Below are 26817 nucleotides of genomic sequence, written 5' to 3'. Positions count from 1 at the left end.
GGTTCTGTCAGTGTGATCATGTGATGTATCTGACCCCAGGAATGTGTCAATAAAGTTTCCCCTTCCTGGGACAATGAATTCACGGTGTTCTTATTTCAATTTCCAGGAGTGTATGAAGGTGTTTGATTTTTCTCTAATCTTGTTCCTATTATCAAGAGCAATATCAGAATTGCTTTAGGGGTACTTTTACCTTTCCTTAAGCCGCACTTATCGTCATGTATGAAATCCTTAGTTCTATCTCTTAATTCAGTGTAGCTAAATAGTATTCAAAGAGTCACGTGATAGGCTTGATGGGTAGGACTTGTGATAAATGAAGACACATGTGTAATGAATTTGTTTAAGTTATATATTTATTCATTCTGAATGGTTAGTGTTCGCTGCACTGCCGCTACAGTGTGTTGATGAAGTTGCTGCGAAAACTGACGTAATGCGCTTCCTCTGGTCGTGGTGGTGCACGTGGACGTAGTAGCTTTCTGTAAAAAAAAACGAAGTAAAAGATTAGTAGGCTGTCAGCGTGAAGGCTCCCTTTTAAAATACTTCACCATATTAAAGGTGCTTCTACAGGAATGTAATTAAATGGTTTCAGTTGCAGAAGACGTTTAATGCGGATGAACCATGTCGTAATTTGATATGAATATGACGAGTGTAGTTGGAAAGGAGGGTAATAGAAATGAAGTTGAAACTGAGCAGGTAGGGTGTACTGCAGTCGAACATGAAAGGAACGTACGAGATATGTAACAGTTAACTTCCAAATAAATCAAGTGTTGGTACAGTTAGTTTAGTGCCTTTGACACTACCAAAGAATACTGCTTACCTGTATATTTTTTGCAATGTAGCGGACTGCTACAGTATAGCCAAGACGAAATTAAATGTAGTGCAGTAAAATTTGAATTGCTAATAAAGGACAAACGAGTAAAATTAATATGATGCTTGGCTGCATTAATTAAAGAAGAAATAACTGCAAAATCAACCACACTGTTTCCATGCAGAGATAAAATCAGAAAAATAAAGCGGAAGGCCAACAAGATAACGTATCTACCACGCAGCTTTAATGATAATAAAAACTGACGAGGAAGAACGGTAATGAATAAAATGGAAAACAGATAACACGGGATGGATGCAGGGCGGGCCGATATTACATAAACTTCCAAAAATATTTTAAAGAATATGAATGAAAAGTAGCTTGTGTAATCTCGTGGACGTATTCGTCACAGCAGTTGGGATTACTTGTAGAAGTACTTGAGTAATTCGAACAGAGCCGGCCGTGGTGGCCAAGCGGTTAAAGGCGCTACAGTCTGGAACCGCGCGGCCGCTACGGTCGCAGGTTCGAATCCTGCCTTGGGCATGGATGTGTGTGATGTCCTTAGGTTAGTTAGGTTTAAGTAGTTCTAAGTTCTAGGGGACTGATGACCTTAGAAGTTAAGTCCCATAGTGCTCAGAGCCATTTGAACCATCTGAGCCATTTCGAACAGAGAGAAAGAGTGGTGTACCACTGCAGACCTAAGAACACGTGAAACAGCTACCGCTGTATTTCGTTCTGAACGAGAAATTAGTATTAATCATTGTGTGGTACATCTATGTGATGTTGTTAGAACATGTGTGTCACGTTGTTGAAATACTGTTCTAAGATGAATATCTTATCGTAAGCAAAATAATTTAGAAACTACTTAGGGGCCTTTTTAAACTGTAGGTGAAGGAACATATTTATGTGCTCCATCTGTTGGGCAGTCAGAATGTATAGTGTTCACCCAGGTAGCGCAGTAGCTCCAGCACTTGAACGTTCATGTTAGGACAAGAGGGAGAGAACTTGAGGAGCAAGTAGTGACTCTACCACACGAAGTGGACGTCAATGGCCGAGAGAGTGATTTACAATCAAGTGACAGCGGGTTTTTAGATTAACCGTTTTGTTTGTTTGGATAATTAATTCATTAGTTCGTAGTAATAGACGGAAAGTCATCGAGTAAAAGACAAGTAATATCCGGAGTCCCCCAAGGAAGCGTTATAGGCCCTCTATTGTTCCTGATATATATTAACGACATAGGAGACAATCTGAGTAGCCGTCTTGTATTGTTTGCAGACGATGCTGTCATCAGATGATCAAAACGACTTGCAAAATGATTTAGATAAGATGTCTGTATGGTGCGAAAAGTGGCAATTGACCCTGAATAAAGAAAAGTGTGAAGTTGTTCACATGAGTACTAACAGAAATCAGCTAAATTTCGATTACGCGCTAAGTCACACAAATCTGAGGGCTGTAAATTCAACTAAATACTTAGGGATTACAAAACGGTTCAGATGGCTCTGAGCACTATGCGACTTAACTTCTGACGTCATCAGCGGCCTAGAACTTAGAACTAACTAAACCTAACCAACCTAAGGACATCACACACATCCATGCCCGAGGCAGGATTCGAACCTGCGACCGGAGCGGTCGCTCGGCTCCGGACTGTAGCGCCTAGAAGTGCACGGCCACTCCGGCCGGCTAGGGATTATAAATAACCTAAATTGGAACGATCATAGATAATATTGTGGGTAGAGCAAACCAAAGACTGCGATTCATTGGCAGAACACTTTGAAGGTGACGTAAGTCAAAAGAAAATATCGTTTCAGACGTCCCAAGTCAGTCTCAAAATTATGTTCCTAATTAAGCAACACTGTTCCTAAGTTTGGCACACTATTGATAGCATTACAGAGCACCTGTTCATGGCAGCATGGTATCGCAACGCGTCACGTCAACTTATACTGATGAACTAAAGTGTCTACAGTCTTTATAACTCAACAGTGCCATAAGTTCTAAGTGCCGGTTCAAGTGGCTCTAAGCACTGTGGGACTTAACCACTCCCGGAAAGGGAAAGCGTTAGTGACCCACTGTCACCAGTTTGATAGCAGTATTTGTAGATGGATACGTTGGCTACAGCGTCAACATTATGCGAGCTTATACAAACTGGAAGTGGGGAGCAGTGAAAAAATGAAACACGATACGTTTCACGAGACATAGTCTGGTTGATTGCCGGACCGAAAACTGTTGTAGTCACCGGTGTCGGGGCGTACAGCCCACAGCCTACGCTAGATAGAGCGAATTCTCTAAGGAAATTGTCCACGGTACTAGAGGTGGAGATATTCGCTACCAGAACGGGCGCGGAGGAGAATGTGCCTGCGCGTTACAACGATCGTGGCATCTACATGCTTGTAGACAGCCAGGCAGGTCTGGAATCTTTATCTATCCCCACAGAAAGATTGAAGATCATTTTAGTATGGCATGAATCTCCTGTAGGGTGAGGTGAGAGCAACATGTTAAACCTGCTGTGGGTCACTTGTCATCCAGGAATCATTGCCATTTGTCCTAACCACCAATAAGGCGACGGTTAATTAAAAACCGTGTATGTGAATTGGAGGGGGATCATTGCTGCTAGCTGCAGCGCGACATTTTGCAGAATAGGCGACGACGAGCGAAAATTTTTACCGCACTGGGATTCGAACCCGCGGTCTCCCGCCTACTAGGGAGGTGTGATAACCACTGCGCCATCCGGGACACAACGTTATCGTAACTGCACCGTCTCGGCACTCCCATCGATCGCCACATATGCACAGTCCACATCTTACTGATGTTGCGTGAGACAGCAGTTCCGAATGGGATGAAAGTTATAGTAATTCAGTACACACTCTGCGACGAATATCTGTGCAAAGTTTGAAGTAGATGGGGCACGTTCGTCATGACGTAAATCTCTCCATTTACAGTAACTGGTTGTAGGTATTGTGTGTATGATTTCCGCTTACTCACCTGCCAGTGAAGTGGTGGTCATCTTCAGTCGCCGCTTAGTGGAGAGCGTATTTGGCGATGGCGGGGGCGGCGTACGAGATGGCGGGGGCAGCGGCGTAGCTCAGAGCGGGGGCGTACCTGAAATGCAACCACAGTGTTCAGTTTGTCCGTCCTACTCTACAGTACCTTGATGCTACCAAATGTGAGGATAACGGTTGTAACAGTTTGAGCATGATTATTTATCTACAGCACTGTGGCATTCAAATCACCCCATAGAGGAAAGTCCGCGTTATGTGATCAGAGGTCATTACATTCTATACATCCTGTTCTATGGTTTCCAAATGAGTCTGCAGAACTAGAAGTAATTATTTCAAAAGTGTGGTGAAAACTGAGTTCCATATCGGTATACAACACACGAACAAAGTTGACGAAGGTAACTGTGCCATTGAGCATCGAAATACGTTGCAAATGAGAAGGTGACTGAGCGATGCATTCTGCGCTGTAATACATGGAGAATGCTTTGCTGAATGGCCGAGTGCTCTCTCTCTCTCTCTCTCTGTCTGTCTGTTTCTTTCTCTCTCTCTCTCTGTCTGTCTCTCTCTTTCTCTGTCTCTGTCTGTCGTCACACTCTCCACCCATCTCTTATCTTGTAACTGCCAACTCTGCAGTCTCTGCAGTATGCACCACATTAGGCCACGCTTCCCGCTTCTGATTCTCTACGGAAAAATTCATCTAATCCGTAAACTATTATTGTCGATTCTGAATGTAATACGTGGCATGTTCTCCCTTATGCCTACCATAATGAACACTACTTAAGTTAAATACCTTACTGTCCTCAGACATTCATGAGAAGCAACGCTGTCCTACACGCCACTACATGCGCGCAAAGCGTAAAAACGAGTGCAGTATTGGCTATTGGCTGATATGCATCACCCCACAACCTGCATTTTTACATGCACGTGACTGTATCTGACGTTTACAGAGTGAGTGCAACGTTGCGCTAACTTGCCATTTGTAGCTGCAGTTTATGGCGGGTCACAGCCCATCGAACATTGGCCGGTGTGAGGTGGAGCGTACAATATTAAGTTAAGTAGTGGTTTTGCCTTTGTACAAATGTACTGTTTGTGTTTCCTTTTCTTTTTCGTTTATAAATGTTTAGCTATGGTGTTCTTTTTATCATTGACAAAAGTCTTCTTAGGCTCTTCTGTGTTTTATTGTTGTTCTGAAGAAGGTGTAGTTACCTACGCCGAAACCTGGGTTAACACTAGGTGCTTTTTTCGCAATCGAGGCGGGTTTTTAGTTTTTTTCATATATTAACCAATGTTTGCTGACGCGCTGCGATGTTGAAGGTTCTTAATCACACAGTCACCGCTGCAGACTTTAAGGGGCTCCGGAAAGGCTCAAAATCATGAAAATTTCAATTTTTACTTTTTTGCGTTTTATGAATCTGCAGACTATTACCTTTTAATCGACATATAATTTATTCAATTCCGAAGACTACAACTATTTTTAAATTTTTTTTAAAATGTGTTCTACATGGGCGTGACCCACTGTGGCGCTGTTAAACTGCTGTCAAATGGTGTTATTATTAACGTCCGTGTTCATCAGGTACATTTTAGTGATGTGAGATAAAGTATGTGTTGTGGCTAACCTGTGATGGTTCAATATATATCGCTGGTGTGATTGTCGATTGTTTCATTTTAATTTACTCTGTCGTTATCTCGAAAATATTCGTAATTAATTCTGTTTCTTTAGTCTCTGTTTTGTTGAAGTATAATAATGAGTAAAAGTAAAGTTATTAGAAATCCTCTGAAGGCTTTTAAGAAAAGGAGAAATGTTGGAAAGCCAAAGGTATGTGTTATTACTGTAAACAATAAAGACGATGAAAATCCCCAACATAGAGTGTGTCCCAAAGAAGAAGACAGTTGGTGTAAATATAACAAAGGATTGCTAACTGGTGAAGTGTACACTCATAAGCATAGTCTGCCTCATGCAATAATGGAGGTGATAAAACCTATTTTCAGAGACTTAGCAGCACCTGAACTGTTGAAAAAGTGTATTCACGGAAAAACTCAAAACCCCAATGAAAGTGTAAATAGTGTTATATGGTCGAGAATCCCCAAGACTGTATTTGTTGGAATAGAAACACTTCACTTTGGTGTGTATGATGCTGTTGCGACTTTCAATGATGGCAACATCGTAAGGTGCAAGGTATTTAGAAATATGGGAATGAAGATAGGTTCTAACATGGTACGAGCGATGCTTGCTTTAGACAAGGATCGCCTTCGGGCTTCAGTCAGGGCTGTAAAGAGTCTAGAAATACAAGCAAGAGTAAACAGGAGGAGGAACAAGAGGAAGCTGGAGGAGGAGTTTGCACAGGATGAAGATAATCCATCCTATGGACCTGGAATGCACTAAAAAGTTAATCCAATCTTTGTCGCTCGATTCCCAAAACTTTTATTTTCTCATACTAATTACATGTTTTCTAAGGATCTTCCAAACATATTTGTTTCAAACTTTCAGTAAATGTTACACAGTACCTTCTGCATAATTTAACACAGCCTTTTTCCAAAAAACTGTATATTTTTGAATATATAAATAAAAAATTGCAAAAAAATGTTGTGAATTTTCATTACAATTGAAAAAAAATCATCTTTAATAACTGAACTAAAATTTTGTAAAATCCCTGTGTTAAGTTGTAGCCCATATTCCAATAAATAATCTGTAAAAAGTACAACTTCCTACCTCAAATACTTTGTGAGGAAAGATGTAATTTATAAGCGTTATTTTAACATTGCAAGTATAGGGCGTTCCGGAGCCCCTTAAGGGTTATTCTAGGATTCCAGAAGGATTAACCTGGTTTCATCGAGAAATATTGTATGCACACTTGTTTAGGTCTCTTTTCTATGTCTTCTCCACACAAATTCCGACCGAACAGATCTAGGAAGGCTCGACAGGACCGATCGACTGCCATGTCATCCTCATTGGATGCAGATGTAGCGTGGTATGTGGTCAGCACACCGCTACAATGGCTACAATCAGTGGGGCTCAGAGCATCTCAATCGCCATCAACGCTCGGCAGAGCCGGATGGTCACCCATCTAAGTGCTACCCATCCCGAAAGCGCTTAACTTTGGTGATCTGACGGAAACTCGTATTACCACTGCGGCAAAGCCGTTGGCTTTTTCCACATTTCCAGGACATTGTTTCACGCCGTGTCTTGAGTCCGTACAATGGACAGTTCAGCACTCACAGGCGCTCTGCTGCAGTGTCACCCAGTCATTAAGACTGGCTGCTACTCACCTAGCGTAGCTCAGAGCAGGGGCGGCGTAGCTCACCGCGGGGGCGGCGTAGCTGATGGCGGGGGCAGCAGCGATGGCAGGGGCAGCGTAGCTGACGGCGGGGGCGGCGGCATACGCGGGAGCGGCGTAGCTGATAGCAGGGGCGGCGGCGATAGCGGGGGCGGCGTAGCTCACGGCGGGGGCGGCGTAGCTGATGGCGGGGGCAGCGTAGCTCACCTGCAAGTTAACAGTACATACTTTGTGTTTTAGCGGACACAGCCACAAACCCACGTAACAGTTTCAGAATTAGTGATGCAAGCCACCTGGGTGAAACACAGCTTGTTATATTCACACACATGACTTCTTTCATACAATAGGTATCAGTGAACAAGTAAATCATATCTCAGTCTTCAGGCTTTATGGCCGTTGTCACTAAAGTTTAATTCTTATGGGGTGTTAGGCCGCGTCATATTTACATAAAATAATCGACGTTGCGACCCCTCTGCTGGGATCTCAAATGTTCAAATGTCTGAGAAATCTTATTGGACCTGCTAAGGACATCAGTCGCTAAGCTTACACACCACTTAACCTAAATTATGCTAAGGACAAACACACACACCCATGCCCGAGGGAGGACTCGAACCTCCGCCGGGACCAGCCGCACAGTGCATGACTGCAGCGCCCTAGACCGCTCAGCTAATCCCGCGCGGCGCTGGGAGCTCCATCAGGATCTTCTAAAGTGCGCGTCATTTACGACGGCGGCCGATTTTACGTTCGTTCTGCTCATCTCACGTCACAAAAGACAGTCAGCCAATGAACAGAGAACGACGTTGCCAGACCTCAACTGCAGTGCAGAGTACGGACGAGTGTCTTGAGTTTTAGAAACGTTCAGTCATAAATAAAGTAATCGAACATAAGCAATGTCTTGATAGCAGAATTTCTTTTATAGAAAGTTTGGAAAAAGCATTCTTTATACCAATTGCTTCATATTCTATTAATTAATGAAACCAAACAAGCAATAAGCCTTCTAATTCAGACGATAGCAAGGAAAGGTGTTTGTATCATTCTCTCTAACCGCTTTTTCGCTATAAAGAACAGCGGTAAGTATTTCCTATTGTACTTCGACGAAACGTGAGTAATTCATAGTCGTATTTTAAAATCCTTCAGGAAGTCTGTAATCGTTTAAGTGTGGCGCCGGCACAGTAGCTCAGCGTGTTCGGTCAGAAGGTTGCGTGCTCTCTGTAACAAAAAATCTGAATCAAGCCATCAACGATCAACTTGAACGGATGTCTTGTGACGTCCGCCCAGACCAAACGCAACGAACTATATCGACCAAAAAAAAAGTGCTTGGCTGCGAAGTGAAAGGTTCTGAGTTCAAACCTTGTTCGGTGCTTAATATTTTCTTTATTTAAAAACAATATCGAAATGTCTTACTTCATGAATTTTATTCGTTTGAATGTAATTTTCTGAAATTTCTAGTGCCAACTAAAATCGACCATATGGAAAGTATACGCTATGGACTTTTACCTCTGCAAACTCTTCAAAATTTCGTGCAATTGTTTACTACATTTAATGCAGCACAATAACTGCGTTGTAGATCGAAACAAAATTAAGTCATTTATGGGGGGAAGGTATCAGTCAAGAAGATGTGTAAAAATCAAATATTTGGACCAAATAGTTTTTCTGAAATCGAATGATGTGTGTGTCAAAGCAGTCGGAACACCCATGTGTCTGTACAGGCGAGGAGAGCAGTGATGACAAAATCGCGCACAGCGCGGAATGTGGGGAGCACGTCTCTGTAGAAGCGAAAGGATTAATGCGGCCGTGGTGGCCTTACTTCTTAAACTGCGCGCTCCCCCCTAAACTAAGTTTGCTGGGCGCGTGCAACTGGCAACGCAGCGATCTCTCGCGTCTGGGCGGGCATGCGCGAACCGCCAAGAGAAAATAATTGAACTATAGCAATAGTGGACACCGGAAGATCCCTAGCAGAGGGTTCGAAACATAGATTATTTTAGTGGAAATATGACGCGGCCTAACACCCGAGAATATTTAGTTAACTTTAGAGATAATTAGTTTAGGTTGTGACAACCATTATCAGATCAAGATCGCACGAGGAGTCGGTGCCAGAGATACTGTGTAATACGACCAAGTATCCGTCACCGACTGCTGGATAATACCATTGACAGGCTACTGCGGATATACGACTGTAGTGGTACTTACGGCAGCGGGTGCAGCGACGGCGGCGCCGTATCCCAGACCCAGCAGGCCTCTCTTCTCCTGCTTCTTCTCAGGAGCGGCCTCCTTGTTGTCCACAGCCTGGGCGCAGGCAGCGGCGACGAACAGCAGAACCTGCGGCAGCAAACAGCACTTGCACTCACCACACACGTACTCCACCCATATTACTCACTCGCCCAGTTTTACAAGCATTAAACAAAAAAACAGCGCCAGTTGGTACTGTCTGCGACCTATTTGGGACATCTGACTGTAAGTCAAATATTCTCCTAGATAAACGGACGTTTTGTGTGACTGATGGAATAGCCAACCAATGGGTAATGCCATATATAACCAAAACAATGCACAAAGATGTATTTATTACTTCAAACTACGTAGTCAGGGGACATGATTCTGAGGAGGAACGATGCTTGGTGTCCCACAAGTCTCAGTCTAAGGACCACTATTGCTCCACATACATGTAAACTTTCTTCCATCTAATGTACAACAATCAGAACTAGTTCTTTTCGCAGATGACACTAATTCTGTAATCAGTTGAAGCAACAGAGGAAATGATAAACAGCTTCCTTAAAAGTGTAATTGACTAGTTGCCTGGGAACGGTTTCGTCCTCAGTTTTAAAAAGGCACCATCTATTCAGTTCTGCACTTCAAGAGGTACCACACCGACAAGTGCAACACATGGTAAGTAAATAATACTTAGGGTATAAACTACAAACTCTTATATGTCCATATTGATGGGAATACAAAAATGAAAAACTTATTTTGGGACTCTAAAACAACTAAGTTCTGCCGCATTTGCACTTACATTCACTGCAAATCTTGGGCAGGCACAAATCAGTAAGCATCTGCACGTTTTCAGTCGATAATTTCGCATGGAATAATGTATCAGGGCAACGCATCTTTCAAAAATAATGCATTCAGCGCTCAAAAACGTGCTGTAAAAATAATATGTGGTGCTCGCCAACGATCATCTTGAAGACATCTGTTGCAGGAGTTAGGTATTTTGACTTGCGCTTCACATTACATTTATTTCCTCATGAAGTTTGCTGTAAGTTATTCACTGCAGTTCAAAAGGGACGATGATGTACATAAATACTGTACTCGAATTTAAAAAATGGCATTCATTACTACACATCAACGTAGTATTTAACGCAAGAGGAATGTACGATGCTCCAGCTAATATTTTGACCACTTATCCAATGATAAATGTAAATGTCGTGTGACTAGGGCCTCCCGTGGGGTAGACCTTTCGCCGGGTGCAAGTCTTTCGATTTGACTCCGGCGACTTGCTCTACGATGGGGATGAAATGATGATGATTAGGACAACACCCAGTCCCTGAGCGGAGAAATTCTCCGGCCCAGCTGGGAATCGAACCGGGGACCTGTGGATTGACATTCTGTCGCGCTGACCGCTCAGATACCGGGGGCGGACACTTATCCAGTGATATAAATGTCTGGCAGACTGCGAGGTAAATATTGAAACTAAGCTGAAGAAATTTTCTCCTCAACAACTCCTTCTATTCCATATAAGTGTCTGTGTTATTGTAATGTGTACGAGATGGTGGATAGAAACTATTAAATGACATCTGCATGTCTTTAAAAAAATTAAGAATGAAATAATACACTTTTAAATGATCAGAATGCAGCCATATTTAGAAAATAATTCCTGTTGTGAAATATAGTGACTCCATCCACATCATTAAGATTTATCGTGCAAATGTTTCATGGAACATGAAACTAAATAACGCAAGGTCTCTTACTGCTTGAAATAATTATTACATTCAGTCGATCGCATTCTTCGAAACAGTCGATTCATAGTCCTCTAAAAATCTAAATCTTTACTTGGCAAGCAATTTTACGGTGTGTGGTGGAGGGCATCTCTATGTTAATTTATTCTCGACTCTTCGTCTACCTTCATTTGATTTTCTTTTTCACCTTGGTCAATTATGGTAGTAAATGGTATGGTAGTAATTGATGTCAAATTTTTGTTGGAGCATATTATCTTGGAATATCAACGATAAACCTCTTCATTATGCCCAGTGCTTCTCCTGCAGCTAAGTATCTTACGATTATCTTTTGGTTTATCGGCAGTAATTTAATGGAACAGCAGTGAGTTTCTTCATCTATTTATGTGCAATACGTTACTTTTACTTACGTTCAGGGTCAACTGCCAGTTCCTGCAGTAATCACAGATCATCCACAGATTTCCCTACATTTCGCTACAGCCTTTTGGTATTACAGATTCCGTACAGTCAATACCATCGTTTACAAAGTGCAACATGGAGCTTTCTGACGACGTCCGCTACATAACTGCTGTACATTGTTAACAGTGACGGTCTTATTACGCCCCTATTGTATACCCCTGAAATTAGCATTATATCTGTTGATTTCGTATCGTTAAGAATATTTAAATGGATCAATAGCGAAGGTAAGAATTGTTAAAACGTTTGGAGAGTGTATAGCAAAGTATGGAGCTGAAACAGGGGAATTAAGTGAATACAACCACTGTTAACAGAGACGGGATTTTCGAGATGTTGCTGTTGGTTGACATCATGGGATGAAACCAAAACTGGAGACATACACAAGAGAGTGAACCTCGGTACCACTATAACGTATACAACCGAAGCAAAAAGGCTGAGATATTATGGACACATGTAGTGTTTGGATGAAGGGCTAAAAATGGTGACGGAAACAACATGGGAAGCGGGAGTCGAGGAGCTATGTCAGAGAGTAATTTGCAGGCAGAAGATTGGAATAGGCAAGAGACTTTCAAAGCTAGGGTGCGAGAAATAACTATAATGTTGTAACAAATCGCAGTTGAAAGAAAGGAACGACGCGTTAATTTTCTGTCAGCAAGGAAGTCTTGAACCCGGTCACAAATCTGCTCAGATACTCGGTAAGCTAGTAATTTTCGCGCTAAAAGACAGTGTGGAACTGTGTCGAATGCTTAGTCCAGCAACACGGTATTGACATCGGTGCCTCTGTCTACGGCGCTCATATAGGGGTACAGAGTGAACTGTTTTTTGGATGATTTGCTTAATTTTTTACGTCATGCGTTCCGGACACACTGTCTATCAGAGATGGGCAAGTGAAACAGCAGACATTAGGAGCGGATAAAGCATGCTATCGACTCACGTACTTCGTGTAGGTCGTATAGTATAGTCCCTAAGTCTGAGGGACAAACGGTTAACTACGTACTCGACGTATGAAATAATAATGACCAAAGTGTTTCAAGAATGAAATTTTCACTCTGCAGCGGGGTGTGCACTGATATGAAACTTCCTGGCAGATTAAAACTGTGTGCCGGACCGAGACTCGAACTCGGGAACTTTGCCTTTCGCGGGCAATGCTCTACCAACTGAGCTATCCAAGCATGACTCATGACTCATCCTCACAGCTTTAAATCCGCCAGTACCTGGTCTCCCACCTTCCAATCTTCGCAGACGCTCTCCTGCATACCTTGCAGAAGTAGCACTCCTGGAAGAAAGGATATTGCGGAGACATCGCTAAGCTATGTGAGTCGTCCTTGGGTTGCTCAGTTGGTAGCGCACTTGCCCTCGAAAGGCAAAGGTCCCGAGTTCGAATCTTCGTCCGGCACACAGTTCTAATCTCCCAGGAAGTCTCATCAAAGTGTTTGCTTCTGAATTAACTTACGGCCACTAAAGCACATACGAAAACATTGCGATTTGATAATATATACCACATCTCATATTGTTAGTTTGCAGAAGGCAGAGGAGACGAACAAAGGAAGGGACGAATTAAAATTGGACAGGATATTGAAATTATGGATTACCTTAAATATCTAGAAAGTGTGATAATATAAAATGCAAGACTGGAGGCAGAAGTTAGCAGGAAGGTACAACAGAGCAATCAATTTTAATAGTATGTGAGGTACTTAGACTTGGGAAGGTAGGTGCCAAAGAAGTGTAATTAAGGACTAAGGAAGCCGTATTTTACAGCCATGTATACATACGAGTATACATAGGAGATCTGGACAGTGACAAGAAGAGAGTAGGATCCAGGTCAATGAAATGTTGTGTGCGAGGTACGCTCTGCCGTGCACCAGTAAGACGGGTTGAAGATATACATGTAGCTGACAAAATTCCCATATTTAGAAAAATACGAGCTCATACGGTATACATGCAGCGGTTCTTCCTATGTAATGTTTACGAGTGTTACAGGACACTCACACACACTCACACACACACACACACACACAATATACATAAATGACCTTGTGGATGACATCGGAAGTTCACTGAGGCTTTTTGCGGATGATGCTGTGGTATATCGAGAGGTTGTAACAATGGAAAATTGTACTGAAATGGAGGAGGATCTGCAGCGAATTGACGCATGGTGCAGGGAATGGCAATTGAATCACAATGTAGACAAGTGTCATGTGCTGCGAATACATAGAAAGAAAGATTCCCTATCATTTAGCTACAATATAGCAGGTCAGCAACTGGAAGCAGTTAATTCCATAAATTATCTGGGAGTACGCATTGGGAGGGATTTAAAATGGAATGATCATATAAAGTTGATCGTCGGTAAAGCAGATGCCAGACTGAGATTCATTGGAAGAATCCTAAGGTAATGCAATCCGTAAACAAAGGAAGTAGGTCAGAGTACGCTTGTTCGCCCACTGCTTGAATACTGCTCACCAGTGTGGGATCCGTACCAGATAGGGTTGATAGAAGAGATAGAGAAGATCCAACGGAGAACAGCGCGCTTCGTTACAGGATCATTTAGTAATCACGAAAGCGTCATGGAGATGATAGATAAACGACAGTGGAAGACTCTGCAGGAGAGACGCTCAGTAGCTAGGTACGGGCTTTTGTTGAAGTTTCGAGAACATACCTTCACCGACGAGTCAAGCAGTATATTGCTGCCTCCTACGTATATCTCGCGAAGAGACCATGAGGATAAAATCAGAGAGATTAGAGCCCACACAGAGGCATACCGACAATCCTTCTTTCCAAGAACAATACGAGACTGGAATAGAAGGGAGAACCGATACAGGTACTCAAGGTGCCCTCCGCTACACACCGTCAGGTGGCTTGCGTAATATGGATGTGGATGTAGATGTAGATGTAGAGAGAGAGAGAGAGAGAGAGAGAGAGAGAGAGAGAGAGACAGACAGACAGAGAGAAAGACAGAGAAAATTACTGGGGAGTGAGAAGTACCCTCAGCCATATACACAATAAGGTGGCTCGAGAAGTGTAGATGTAGCAAATTGTCAGAGAATTTTACAGAGAGAGAGGGTGCTACTCACCAGAGCGGCCTTCATGGTGTTTGGTGGTTGGTGGTTGTGGGAGTGCGGCGACTGTATCTGCAGCTGAAAGCTAGTGGTGCCGTCTGGAGCCGAGCTGGGTCCTTTTATACCGGACGCTGGCGGCCGCAGCGACTGGTTCCACCGGAATGGTGAGCCAGCCGCCTCACTCACGCCCCCACTAAACACTGCGGGAGCAGCCGACTTAGCTACCCACTACCGCCTCCACGAGCTGACCCTCAGTCTGGTTCCAACTTTCGGGCGATGCACACAGCTCTGATCCGACACTTGCTCGTCGAATTCTTAGAAAGTTTTGCCGATATTCGAGTTCTGCACCATCAGATACTGTCTCCTTCAAAATATTTAATATTACGTGTCTCTTCTGACTGTAGTCGGCGGTGAATGCCGCGTAGCGTCGCGTAGGGACACTTACGTAAATTTCTTTAGCGACACGTTTGTACAATGTTAAGAGTGACTGATTCTGCGTCGTCAGATTCAAGCCGTCTTTGTGACTCAGAAATATCCGAGCAGCATTCGCTGGCGGAGAGTCTCCGTTTGGTGCCACATTTCCGGTGTACCACAGGGTTCTGTACTGGGACCTTGGATAGTGCCTGTTCGTCGCATTTGTATAGTCTGCCGATAACCTGCTTCTGCGCAACAACTTGATTGTGGTCCTTAAAACGTCAGAATGTAGTTAGTTCAATATGTTACTTCCTATTGTTTTCGACGGTGAACTGTCCATAGCCTTACGTAAATGTCTTATAATATGTTTCTAGACCGTTTGATGTGTCGACAGACTGAAATTGTCGTCGTGATCCACAAAGTGTGCAGCAATATTTGTACACGAGGATCATCAGCCTGGCGCAAGCTTTCGGACGTTCCACACAGTTCTGTACTGAGACCTATGTTAGCTCCCGCTCTTCAACGGTTTTGAATGTTTCTGTCGCTATTCTGAGTCTGCGCCGTCGCGCTCTTATCATTTTCAAAGCATCACCAACCTTCTCTCGCCCTTCCTGATATTTCCAACAGTGAACACTCATCATTATTGCGTGGAAATCATTTCGCAGCTTTTTTGAGCGACGCGTTACTATATTGTTTTGAATGGTAGTATCATTCAGTATTGTCAGATTGGAGCCGTCATCCGCCAGTGCCACAGCAGGAATACCCACGCGAGGACCAAACGCTGGCCGGGGTGGCCGAGCGGTTCTAGGCGCTACAGTCTGGAACCGCGCGACCGCTACGTTCGCAGGTTCGAATCCTGCCTCGGGCATGGATGTGTGTGATGTCCTTACGTTAGTTAGGTTTAAGTAGTTCAAAGTTCTACGGGACTGATGACGTCAGAAGTTAAGTCTCATAGTGCTCAGAGCCATTCGAACCATTTTTGAGGACCAAACTTTCTTGCTTGCCAGGCGGTTCTGTACCGAAACCTGATATCGTGTTTTCCCGGCATGTTTGTACATCGTTGCTGCTGATTAGATTACTATCATCTTCGAAGTGTTACTACGATTTTAGTCACACGTGTCATCTAATACTGCTGTCGTCACTTTGATTCTGTATGTTTGGATAGGAAACCTCACACGTATTTCTTGGACGACACGTTTCTACAGCGTTTAGACTGATAGATTTTGCGTCGTTGGAGGAAAACAATCGTTGGAATCCGAGAAATTCCCAACAACGACAGTTACCAGTGGACACATTATGGTTCAGGCGTGTAGGTGGCTCTATTCCGAGACGTGTGTTAGTGCTTGTTCGTCACATTCGCAGAAATTTCCTTTAGGTACTTTACTAAAAGGTCGCCGTGTTCCTGTAGACTTGAAGACATCCGTAAGCGTCTAGTGCCAAGTGACAATTCGTACTATCTTCGACAGTGATCTCTCTACAGCGGTGTACAGCGAGTCTTATGTAAATTTTTGAACGGCACGTTCCTTGAACGTTCATAGTGACACTATAATTGTGTGAGGACTACTTAATGACGCTAACGCTTTGTGAATAGCAGCGGCGGATACCCTCAGTCTGGCTGAAACTTTGAGGAGTAGGAGTAGCGTACGTTCTTATACTGAGACTTGTACAGCACCTACTTGTCGTGTTTGTACAAAGTTTCTGCTGATATTTTGTTTCGCCACCATCATTATTAGACTGTCACTAAGCAGTTAATGCCATATGCTGTTTCCTGCTGTTATCAACTGGTATCGCTCCATTCTGTTGTGTACGGATCCTTGTATGAATGTCTTCCACGATATGTTTCCAGAATGCGTAGATTGATAATTTTATTCTGCTTTGTCGCGTTAAGGCCTTCATCTAAGTGTTTCTCGGTAGAAAGTGTCCACGAAATTCCTATCTCCATCTATACAAGGCGATGAATAATGAACGTGCTCTCATCTTACAGCTCAGGTCCATGCACACAAGCAATGTAAATTATTGTCCGTAACAAAAATTGACCGTGTGAGTGCTTTTGCAAAAAATGAACATCATAGAGTGGGAAATCGGTAAGGTTGTAACAACGTGTGCAGCAGTTATGTACTTCTAAGACATTATAGCAGCACTACCCAGTTGCATAAGTGAGTGGAATCTGGTTTATAATACTTAAAATGGAGAATCCGGTGCCAGTTATTGCCTCATTTGCTATTTTTGGTCACATGTAGTTTGCTGTTTTGTCTAAAACCGACATGGTGAGACTGTGGCTGTGTACAATTAATGTAGGTTGATTCTTACAAAGAAGAAGACAACAATCAGCCACTATTAATACTGCTATTTCTTTAAGTAAATAGTGCCGTAACCGGTTTCGAACTGACAAGTTCATCATCAGACGGCTGTTCACAAGATCTGCAAGATAGGCTTTACCAAATCGTCCGTTTTTTATTTTTATTCTTCCACTGGGGTGAAATTTTCTTGGTGTCTTGGTGCCATCGAAAATTCCGTCCGATTTTGTTGCGAAGTTGCAGGATTGTATTTTTTCAAATATTCCAAAATATGTGCAGCACTTATATGATTTGCACAATATGGTGATGTGCAAATCATATAAGTGCTGCATTATAGTCTTCTTATACGCTTCTGTTGAAGAAATACACTTTCGCCGCAGAAGGACAGAACTCAGTGGAAGCATATGATTTATATTATCAGTCCTGCCAGCGAAAGGTAAAAGTCCCGAGTTCGAGTCTCGGTTCGGCACACAGTTTCAATCTGCCAAATATGATAGCTGCGAAATGAAGTCACGAAGGAGGTATGCGACCATGCTGAAAAATGTGTGAAGTCTTCAAAATGCTGAATAGGTCGCTGCGGAACAAGTCATTGACTGCAAAATAACTGACATTATATTGTAATATTACGCGATTCGAACATTGCTGTCATTAGATATCCTAGAATATAATGTTGTACATAGATACAAAAGTTACATGTTGTAGTAGTAACGATCATAGGCTCACGCTTACGGTCGTCACTGCTACTGTATTAACGTTTTTATCTGTGTAGAACGTTACGTTCCAAGATATCGGATTATGGCAATGTCCGAAATGCATAATATTGCAATAATAAAGTCAGCTTGCATCCAGTCAGCGACTTACTCCCCAGCATTTTGCAGACTGCACGTACTTCTATCAAGAAGTGAGTTAGAGTAGCGTACATTTTTTGTGTTAAGACCCAGTCAGCTCATTTATGATAGTTTTTGGCTAATCATTTCCTTCCGTGGCATCAGAAGATTTTTGAAACGTGCTAGCATATATGGTTATAATACTTTCTTTAATGTAGTCCGTCACGGTTTATTATAATTCTTACAGAAATTCAGTACTGAGTTGCTCTTTATTTTCTGTCCGGCTTATAGGTCTGAAACTTTTCGTTAGATAATTTGTGTCGGCGTCATCAGGCTGCATTCAACATAATACATTTAATCACAAATGTTGTTCAGATAGTTTTTCAGTGTCATGACCCAAATGATTCCACAGTTCGTGGGCGTGGTGAAAAGTGGCGCTTCTGGTTTTTTGGTGTGTGGAATTTCTTAATGCTGTTTAAGTAAATCATACTTTATTAACATTCTACAGCTTTAATTTTCGTTCTTACAGTTTTCTCCTCGACATAATCACCGTGGCAATGATCACATTTCTCCCAACGAGAGACAAGTTTGTCGATAAACTCACTGTAGAATGTTTGGCATTTTGACGGAGCCACAACGTCTCCTCTTCTAGCATCGTTTCATCACTATCAGAGTGAATTCCTTGGAGCCAAATTGGGATTATGTGATGATCGACGAAAGAGCCGTTGCTCTCGTGTATGGTGTGGCGTTATCATGTTAAAGGAACACTTCTAATTCGTCAAAGTAGATTACAGCTCTCTATTTCTCACGCACCGACATACAGTAGCTACGATACACACCACTAAAAATCACTGAACTCCATGGCAAGCGCTGTGACGCGTTTCGCCTGTTCAAGGTATCAACAGATAATCTGGGGAAAACACAGACTGGTGTAAGTAAAACTTGCTGTTTAAGGCAATAATAAATAAATGAATTAAAAATAACAAGAGGAAGACATACAGCGATAGGACTAGGGAGCTCAGGGCCATATTTGCTTTCCAGGGGATGGTGAGAGGCATAAATTTCAAATAAAATATAGCACTATGACAGAGCTTATCAAATGAAAACTCTTGCTAAGTGGATTTTAATGAAAAGTCTCATAGAGCTGGGAGGTAACAGCCGGATAGCAACTGTCAACCTACAGCAACACAGAAAAAGACAATGACAACAGCGAAAAGAAAGGTGGTAAAGCGTGAAAGGAGTACCTAATTCAGGCAAGTGAGCATATTCATTGAACGTAAAAAAACTCACTAGTGCAAAATACACCCCCATAAAGGCTAGGAGTCACACGTGAACCTTAAATAAGTCTATCTTGTGCAACCAAATCTGTTTTCTTTCTGTACTTACACACCACTACGTCACGCGCTTTAATTCGAAACACTTTTTCGGCTGAAGGGTCCAACTTTCACCAACGAAGCGTGTAAGTCGAGCGAGTAATATGCATGACGTAATAAAAAATTCGATTAGTTTCCAGCACGCCTCCGTAAGTCAAGAGTCATCGCTCGCTCTATGCAAAGCATTCGGGCAGACAGCCACTATATCGTATCATTAGACTGCTTTGAAATCGTCCCTCTGCATTATTCAGTCACGAGTATAGATTTACTACTTTGCGGTGCCTTTTATTTCTACGGGGGCTATTCGGAAAGTAAATTACGATCGGTCGCGAAATGGAAACCACTGTGAAAATTCCGAAGTAGCTTTGCACAGGTCTGGTGGGCGATGTCTCCAGTCGCTTCACGTCGCTATTTTCGGTTCTGAGTGCACAGTGAGCATATGAAGATGCCCAGGAAATAGCGTTTCCCGCCAAGTATGAGGACCTGGAGAGAGATTCTGCCTGATATCATGCAGCCCACACAACGTAACTGTAATGCGGTTTCTTCTGCATGACGATTCTTGGCCGCACTCTGCAGGTTCAATGGAGATGCTCCTGCAGCGTTTTCGACGGGAAGTTTTTGATCACCCACAAAGCAGTTCGTAACTGGCTGCACCTGAGTTTCATCTCTTCTCACACGGACCGCTCGCTTTTAGCACAGTCGACACGAGCGTGGAGTATTGGCAGAAAGCACAAGCTGCTGCCTTCTATGACGAGAGTTTTGAAAAGTTGCTAAAACGCTACGACATGTGTGTAAGTCGGGGCGACGACTACCTAGAGAAGTAGCTGGAAGATGTAGCTGACTGGTGAAAATAAAACATTTGTTTTTTTGTTTAGTTACTCAATGGTTTCAATTTCGTGACCGATCGTAACTTACTTGCCAAATAACCGTTGTATTTACTGGTGACACCCTATGATCGCTTGCCGCCCTGTTGTATTACTTTCTCCTAAACTTCCATCACAATTCTGGTTTCTGTATTTTCTGTTGCGTTTAATATCCATTTACTTTAGATCCTATAAATTCACTATCGTTACAACACAGTCTGTTCCACATTTATAGGGTGATCCCGAATAGCACACAAAACATTTGAGAGGATGTTCAGAGATATTTCCTCCATTTTTATGTATGAGGGACCCGCGTTCTCCAGTGGGTCATTACAGAATAATTATATACTCCGTTTTCTTATCCTAATATATCCCTGTACCGCTATCACGACGGTATGCGTTTTGAGTGCTGTTTGGAAACAAACGTGTTCCATTCGCTCTAGGTACTTCCTGTTGAGAACAGTAAGCCGACTTTACTCTACACCTTCATGATGGTATTCAGTACTATTGTGTTCTATTTCCGGCGGTGACAGAAGTATTTTAACAGTGATAAACAGCAGCACTATTATTTTTAAAATAACTGAATTCGGCGCAATCATATCATTTCTAACGGGACAACTGGTTTCGGTCGAAAACGGGCACTGCTCGATCTACACGACAAATAATTTTAAAGAAAGTGAAAGAGGAGTTTGACGTGTCGGAGGGTTGCAGCATTGCTCTGTGTTTAGTGTTTGATTTGTACCTGGTCGTCAGGCGAGAGTGTTTCATCACATAGCACTGACATTACCATCGGGCAACATTTACCTCTCACTTCTACAATATTTCTTCCAGAACACAGAGCTAATCTATCACAGATGCACAGATTCCAGATCCCAACTACAAATATCACTATTAACATTTTGAGGGAGGTACCGACGTCAGTCGCAGTTTTGTACTGAAATAATTCGGTAGCAGAAATTGAAAATTTGAGCAAAACCGCAACTCGAGTCGGCATCTCCGGCTTTAAGCGAGCGATTGCTTTAGTCGCTTCACCTACCCGAAAACTCTTTCCGTCCGATCCAAATTCTAGACTTATCACGTCTCTGTCCATTTATCTTACTCCCTCACAGTGTTTACTGTATTCCTGAGCAAGGTTCGGACTCTTCACTGCACCGCACCGACGATGTAATACCAAGCTTACAGATATACTATATACAGTCCAAAAAAAAAAAAAGAAAAGAGAGAGAGAGAGCGAGAGAGAGAGAGAGATGCGCCGCGAGGTAACTATCCGAATGGGGAGAAAATCTGTAGGTGTGAGTACGTGTACAGACAAACAAATGATTACAATTACAGAAACACTGGATGGTTTATTGAAGTGAAAGAACTTTACCAACTGAGGAAGTTAATAACGGGCTGGTCCACCTCTGGCCCTTTTGTAAGTAGTTACTCGGCTTGGCATTGATTGACAGAGTTGTTGGAAGTCTTCTTGAGGGGTATATTGCCAAATTTTCAATGTCAATCAAATTCACCAACAGCCGCGCACTTAAAAGTATTTTATTTTATTCTGTGGGCAACCAGTTTCGGCATTTCTTTTTGCCATCTTCAGGCCCCATACGCTTCTGTCTAAATAGACGAAATTGTCGGATAGCACCGTAAATCACTGGATATCGTGAACTGCGACCAGTTCGTTTATTTGGATAGAAGCGAATGGGGCCTGAAGATAGCAAATTGAAATGCCGACACTGGTTGCTTTCAGAATAAAATTAAATGTCTTTAGGTATCCGGGTGTTGTTGAATTTTATTGACATTGAAAATTACTTACCAGCCGATCTCCCCTGGCCATGATGGACCGACAGAGAGTGGATGTGAAATTTTGTCCAGTTGCCGCGTTAGAGCGTCAAAATCCCGATATGGATGAAGGAACCCCCCACCATAATGCTCAAAATGTTCTCAACTGGGAAGAGAGCCGGCGATCTCGCTAGTTAGGGTAGGGTTTGGCAAACACGGACGCAAGTAGTATAAATTCTCGTGAGCTGGTGGGCATCATCTTGCTCAAATGTAAGTGAAACGCCTGCGCTAGTAGGACAGAGCGGATTAGGTTGCCAAAAGGGGCCAAAATGACTCTGTAGGCCACTCTCAAAATCCAAGACACAAGACCTAAGCAATAAATTGAATTACAAGGTTCTTCTGGAGGTTTCACCCAAAAATATTTCCTAAATCTTCAATCTAAACAGGCTTAAGGCCTTAGTAGTTTAATGGAACTTGGCTGGAGGCCGTATATTAAGCAATAAGGCGAATTACAATCTACATCTACATCTACAAGATTACTCCGCAATTCACATTTAAGTGCTTGGCAGAGGGTTCATCGAACCATAATCATACTATCTCCCTACCATTCCACTCCCGAACAGCGCGTGGGAAAAACGAACACCTAAACCTTTCTGTTCGAGCTCTGATGATCATTCCTACCTATGTAGGTTGGGCTCAACAAAATATTTTCGCATTCGGAAGAGAAAGTTGGTGACTGAAATTTCGTAAATAGATCTCGCCTAGACGAAAAACGTCTTTGCTTTAATGACTTCCATCCCAACTCGCGTATCATATCTGCCACACTCTCTCCACTATTACGTGATAATACAAAACGAGCTGTCCTTTTTTGCACCCTTTCGATGTCCTCGGTCAATCCCACCTGGTAAGGATCCCACACCGCGCAGCAATATTCTAACAGAGGACGAACGAATGTAGTGTAAGCCGTCTCTTTAGTGGACGTATTGCATCTTCTAAGTGTCCTGCCAATGAAACGCAACCTTTGGCTCGCCTTCCCCACAATATTACCTATGTGGTCTTTCCAACTTAAGTTGTTCGTAATCTTTACACGCAGGTAATTAGTTGAATTGACAGCCTTGAGAATTGTACTATTTATCGAGTAATCGAATTCCAACGGATTTCTTTTGGAACTCGTGTGGATCACCCCACACTTATCGTTATTTAGCGTCAACTGCCACCTGCCACACCATACAGCAATCTTTTCTAAATCGCTTTGCAACTGATACTGGCCTTCGGATGACCTTACTAGATGGTAAATTACAGCATCATCTGCGAACAACCTGAGAGAACTGCTCAGATTGTCACCCAGGTCATTTATATAGATCAGGAACAGCAGAGGTCCCAGGACGCTTCCCTGAGGAACACCTGAAATCACTTCAGTTTTACTCGATGATTTGCCGTCTATTACTACGAATTGCGACCTTCCTGACAGGAAATCACGAATCCAGTCGCACAACTGAGACGATACCCCATAGGTCCGCAGCTTGATTGGAAGTCGCTTGTGAGGAACGGTGTCAAAAGCTTTCCCTAGAAATACGGAATCAACTTGAGATCCCCTGTCGATAGCGGCCATTACTTCGTGCGAATAAAGAGCTAGCTGCGTTGCACAAGAACGATGTTTCCTGAAACCATGCTGATTACGTATCAATAGATCGTTCCCCTCGAGGTGATTCATTATGTTTGAATACAGTATATGCTTCAAAACCCTATTGCAAACCGACGTCAATGATATAGGTCTGTAGTTCGATGGATTACTCCTACTACCCTTCTTAAACACTGGTGCGACCTGCGCAATTTTCCAATCTGCAGGTACAGATCTATCGGTGAGCGGGCGGTTCTATATGATTGCTAAGTAGGGAGCTATTGTATCAGCGTAATCTGAAAGGAACCTAATCGGTCTACAATCTGGACCTGAAGACTTACCCGTATCGAGCGATTTGAGTTGCTTTGCAACCCCTAATGTATCTACTTCTAAGACAGGCAGAAGGCGCTATCTTAAAACATTTCATGTAAAAGGGCTAGACAAGTACTTTAATTTAAGACATATTAAAATTCGGCTGAAGGCCGCACATCAACCAAATAACTAAAATCCAAACAGGGAAATTACTATTTAGCACACAGGGAACCGCGCTCAGAAGTTTCCAAGGGTCGGCCTGGGGTTGCAATTACTGGCTGTCCGCGCCACCTTATCACCCGTCCCCGACTGCTACTACGTCCTGACCTCAATTCTCACGTCGCAACTCCAACCGCTCCAGGTCCGATCTCAAACTGACTGCCGTAAAAGGAAACAAAACGGGCCGTAATATGTCGTCGACATGCTTCTGTGCTGTAAGGGTACAGCTGATGACAACCAAATGGGTCCTGCTGCGAAAACAAATGACACGACAGGCCATCACTGTTGGTTGTCAGTCCATTTGGTGGCGACAGGCTGCCCACGGCATCTCCAGACACGTCTTCGCTCATTGGGGCTCAGTTCGAAGCGGGACCCACACTGAAGACGATTCTACTTCAGCCACTGAGAGTTCATATCGAAGGCGAGTCTGGAGACACCATACGGCTTGGCAACCAAGAGAGATGATCTGCGATGCCTTCTCTTTTAAGCCAAGACATCCATACGGCACAGCGCTATGTCAATGATTTTCTAAGCCCCGCTTTGTTGCCCTTCATGGCAAGTTATCTTGGGCTTATACACTCCTGGAAATTGAAATAAGAACACCGTGAATTCATTGTCCCAGGAAGGGGAAACTTTATTGACACATTCCTGGGGTCAGATACATCACATGATCACACTGACAGAACCACAGGCACATAGACACAGGCAACAGAGCATGCACAATGTCGGCACTAGTACAGTGTATATCCACCTTTCGCAGCAATGCAGGCTGCTATTCTCCCATGGAGACGATCGTAGAGATGCTGGATGTAGTCCTGTGGAACGGCTTGCCATGCCATTTCCACCTGGCGCCTCAGTTGGACCAGCGTTCGTGCTGGACGTGCAGACCGCGTGAGACGACGCTTCATCCAGTCCCAAACATGCTCAATGGGGGACAGATCCGGAGATCTTGCTGGCCAGGGTAGTTGACTTACACCTTCTAGAGCACGTTGGGTGGCACGGGATACATGCGGACGTGCATTTTCCTGTTGGAACAGCAAGTCCCCTTGCCGGTCTAGGAATGGTAGAACGATGGGTTCGATGACGGTTTGGATGTACCGTGCACTATTCAGTGTCCCCTCGACGATCACCAGTGGTGTACGGCCAGTGTAGGAGATCGCTCCCCACACCATGATGCCGGGTGTTGGCCCTGTGTGCCTCGGTCGTATGCAGTCCTGATTGTGGCGCTCACCTGCACGGCGCCAAACACGCATACGACCATCATTGGCAGCAAGGCAGAAGCGACTCTCATCGCTGAAGACGACACGTCTCCATTCGTCCCTCCATTCACGCCTGTCGCGATACCACTGGAGGCGGGCTGCACGATGTTGGGGCGTGAGCGGAAGACGGCCTAACGGTGTGCGGGACCGTAGCCCAGCTTCATGGAGACGGTTGCGAATGGTCCTCGCCGATACCCCAGGAGCAACAGTGTCCCTAATTTGCTGGGAAGTGGCGGTGCGGTCCCCTACGGCACTGCGTAGGATCCTACGGTCTTGGCGTGCATCCGTGCGTCGCTGCGGTCCGGTCCCAGGTCGACGGGCACGTGCACCTTCCGCCGACCACTGGCGACAACATCGATGTACTGTGGAGACCTCACGCCCCACGTGTTGAGCAATTCGGCGGTACGTCCACCCGGCCTCCCGCATGCCCACTATACGCCCTCGCTCAAAGTCCGTCAACTGCACATACGGTTCACGTCCACGCTGTCGCGGCATGCTACCAGTGTTAAAGACTGCGATGGAGCTCCGTATGCCACGGCAAACTGGCTGACACTGACGGCGGCGGTGCACAAATGCTGCGCAGCTAGCGCCATTCGACGGCCAACACCGCGGTTCCTGGTGTGTCCGCTGTGCCGTGCGTGTGATCATTGCTTGTACAGCCCTCTCGCAGTGTCCGGAGCAAGTATGGTGGGTCTGACACACCGGTGTCAATGTGTTCTTTTTTCCATTTCCAGGAGTGTATTTTAGGACGATAATGCTCGTCTTCACATGACGATAGTTTGTACAGCGCGTCTTCGTGCTTTGCAAATCCTACCTTAGCTAGCAAGGTCGTTTTCCTCGCCGGATCTGAGAACGTCTGGAGCTTTAAGGGCATAGCCCTGTAATTATCTCTGCAGATTGACTATCTAGCGCGCCAGTTCGACAGAATTTGGCGCTATGCCCATCAACTCTGCTAGGGACCAGAGCAAGATCAGTGGCATATTGGCTTTCTCAGTTACATAGCTCTTTCACATGAATAAATCCTCCAGTTGTTCTCAAATTGTAACCGTAATCAGTTGTTTCGCTGTACACGTACATGACATCTACAGCCCTTTGTCACATTGGGATAATTCCTTCATGGTCGTCGCTGCTTTTTTTTTTTTTTTTTTTTTTTTTTTTCCTCCGAGTGTATATGTGGTTTCTGTTCCTTCGGACATATTCCGTCTTGACACAAACGACATATTTTTTACTTTCGCCACAGAATTATTTCAATGCCCAATTGCGTCTGACCCCGGTACCTCCCTCATAATGCTGATATTTATGGTGCTGTAACAAAAAAAAGTGGTGTTTGTTACGT

The 26817-nt window shown here is 43.7% G+C and overlaps 1 protein-coding gene and 1 non-coding gene across 2 annotated transcripts in view; both read right to left on the bottom strand.

Moving 5' to 3' along the window:
* Positions 1-332: 332 nt before the first annotated feature.
* The window catches only part of LOC126209835 (ice-structuring glycoprotein-like), a 95044-nt gene continuing 68559 nt past the window's right edge, over positions 333-26817 (bottom strand). Inside the window, exons 5-9 of the mRNA XM_049938966.1 lie at positions 14545-14729; positions 9261-9389; positions 7063-7277; positions 3782-3898; positions 333-473 (exon numbers count right to left, since the gene is read on the bottom strand). Coding sequence (XP_049794923.1) covers positions 3817-3898; positions 7063-7277; positions 9261-9389; positions 14545-14729 — 611 coding nt within the window. The 3' untranslated portion in view covers positions 333-473; positions 3782-3816. The remainder of the gene's footprint in view (positions 474-3781; positions 3899-7062; positions 7278-9260; positions 9390-14544; positions 14730-26817) is intronic.
* Trnas-cga (transfer RNA serine (anticodon CGA)) lies at positions 12573-12646 on the bottom strand. The gene has a single exon. It is a non-coding gene; the product is annotated as a tRNA-Ser (tRNA).

The sequence above is a fragment of the Schistocerca nitens genome, chromosome 10 (genome assembly GCF_023898315.1).
Source record: "Schistocerca nitens isolate TAMUIC-IGC-003100 chromosome 10, iqSchNite1.1, whole genome shotgun sequence".
Taxonomy (NCBI): Eukaryota; Metazoa; Arthropoda; class Insecta; order Orthoptera; family Acrididae; genus Schistocerca; species Schistocerca nitens.
This window is presented reverse-complemented; position numbering and strand designations above follow the sequence as displayed.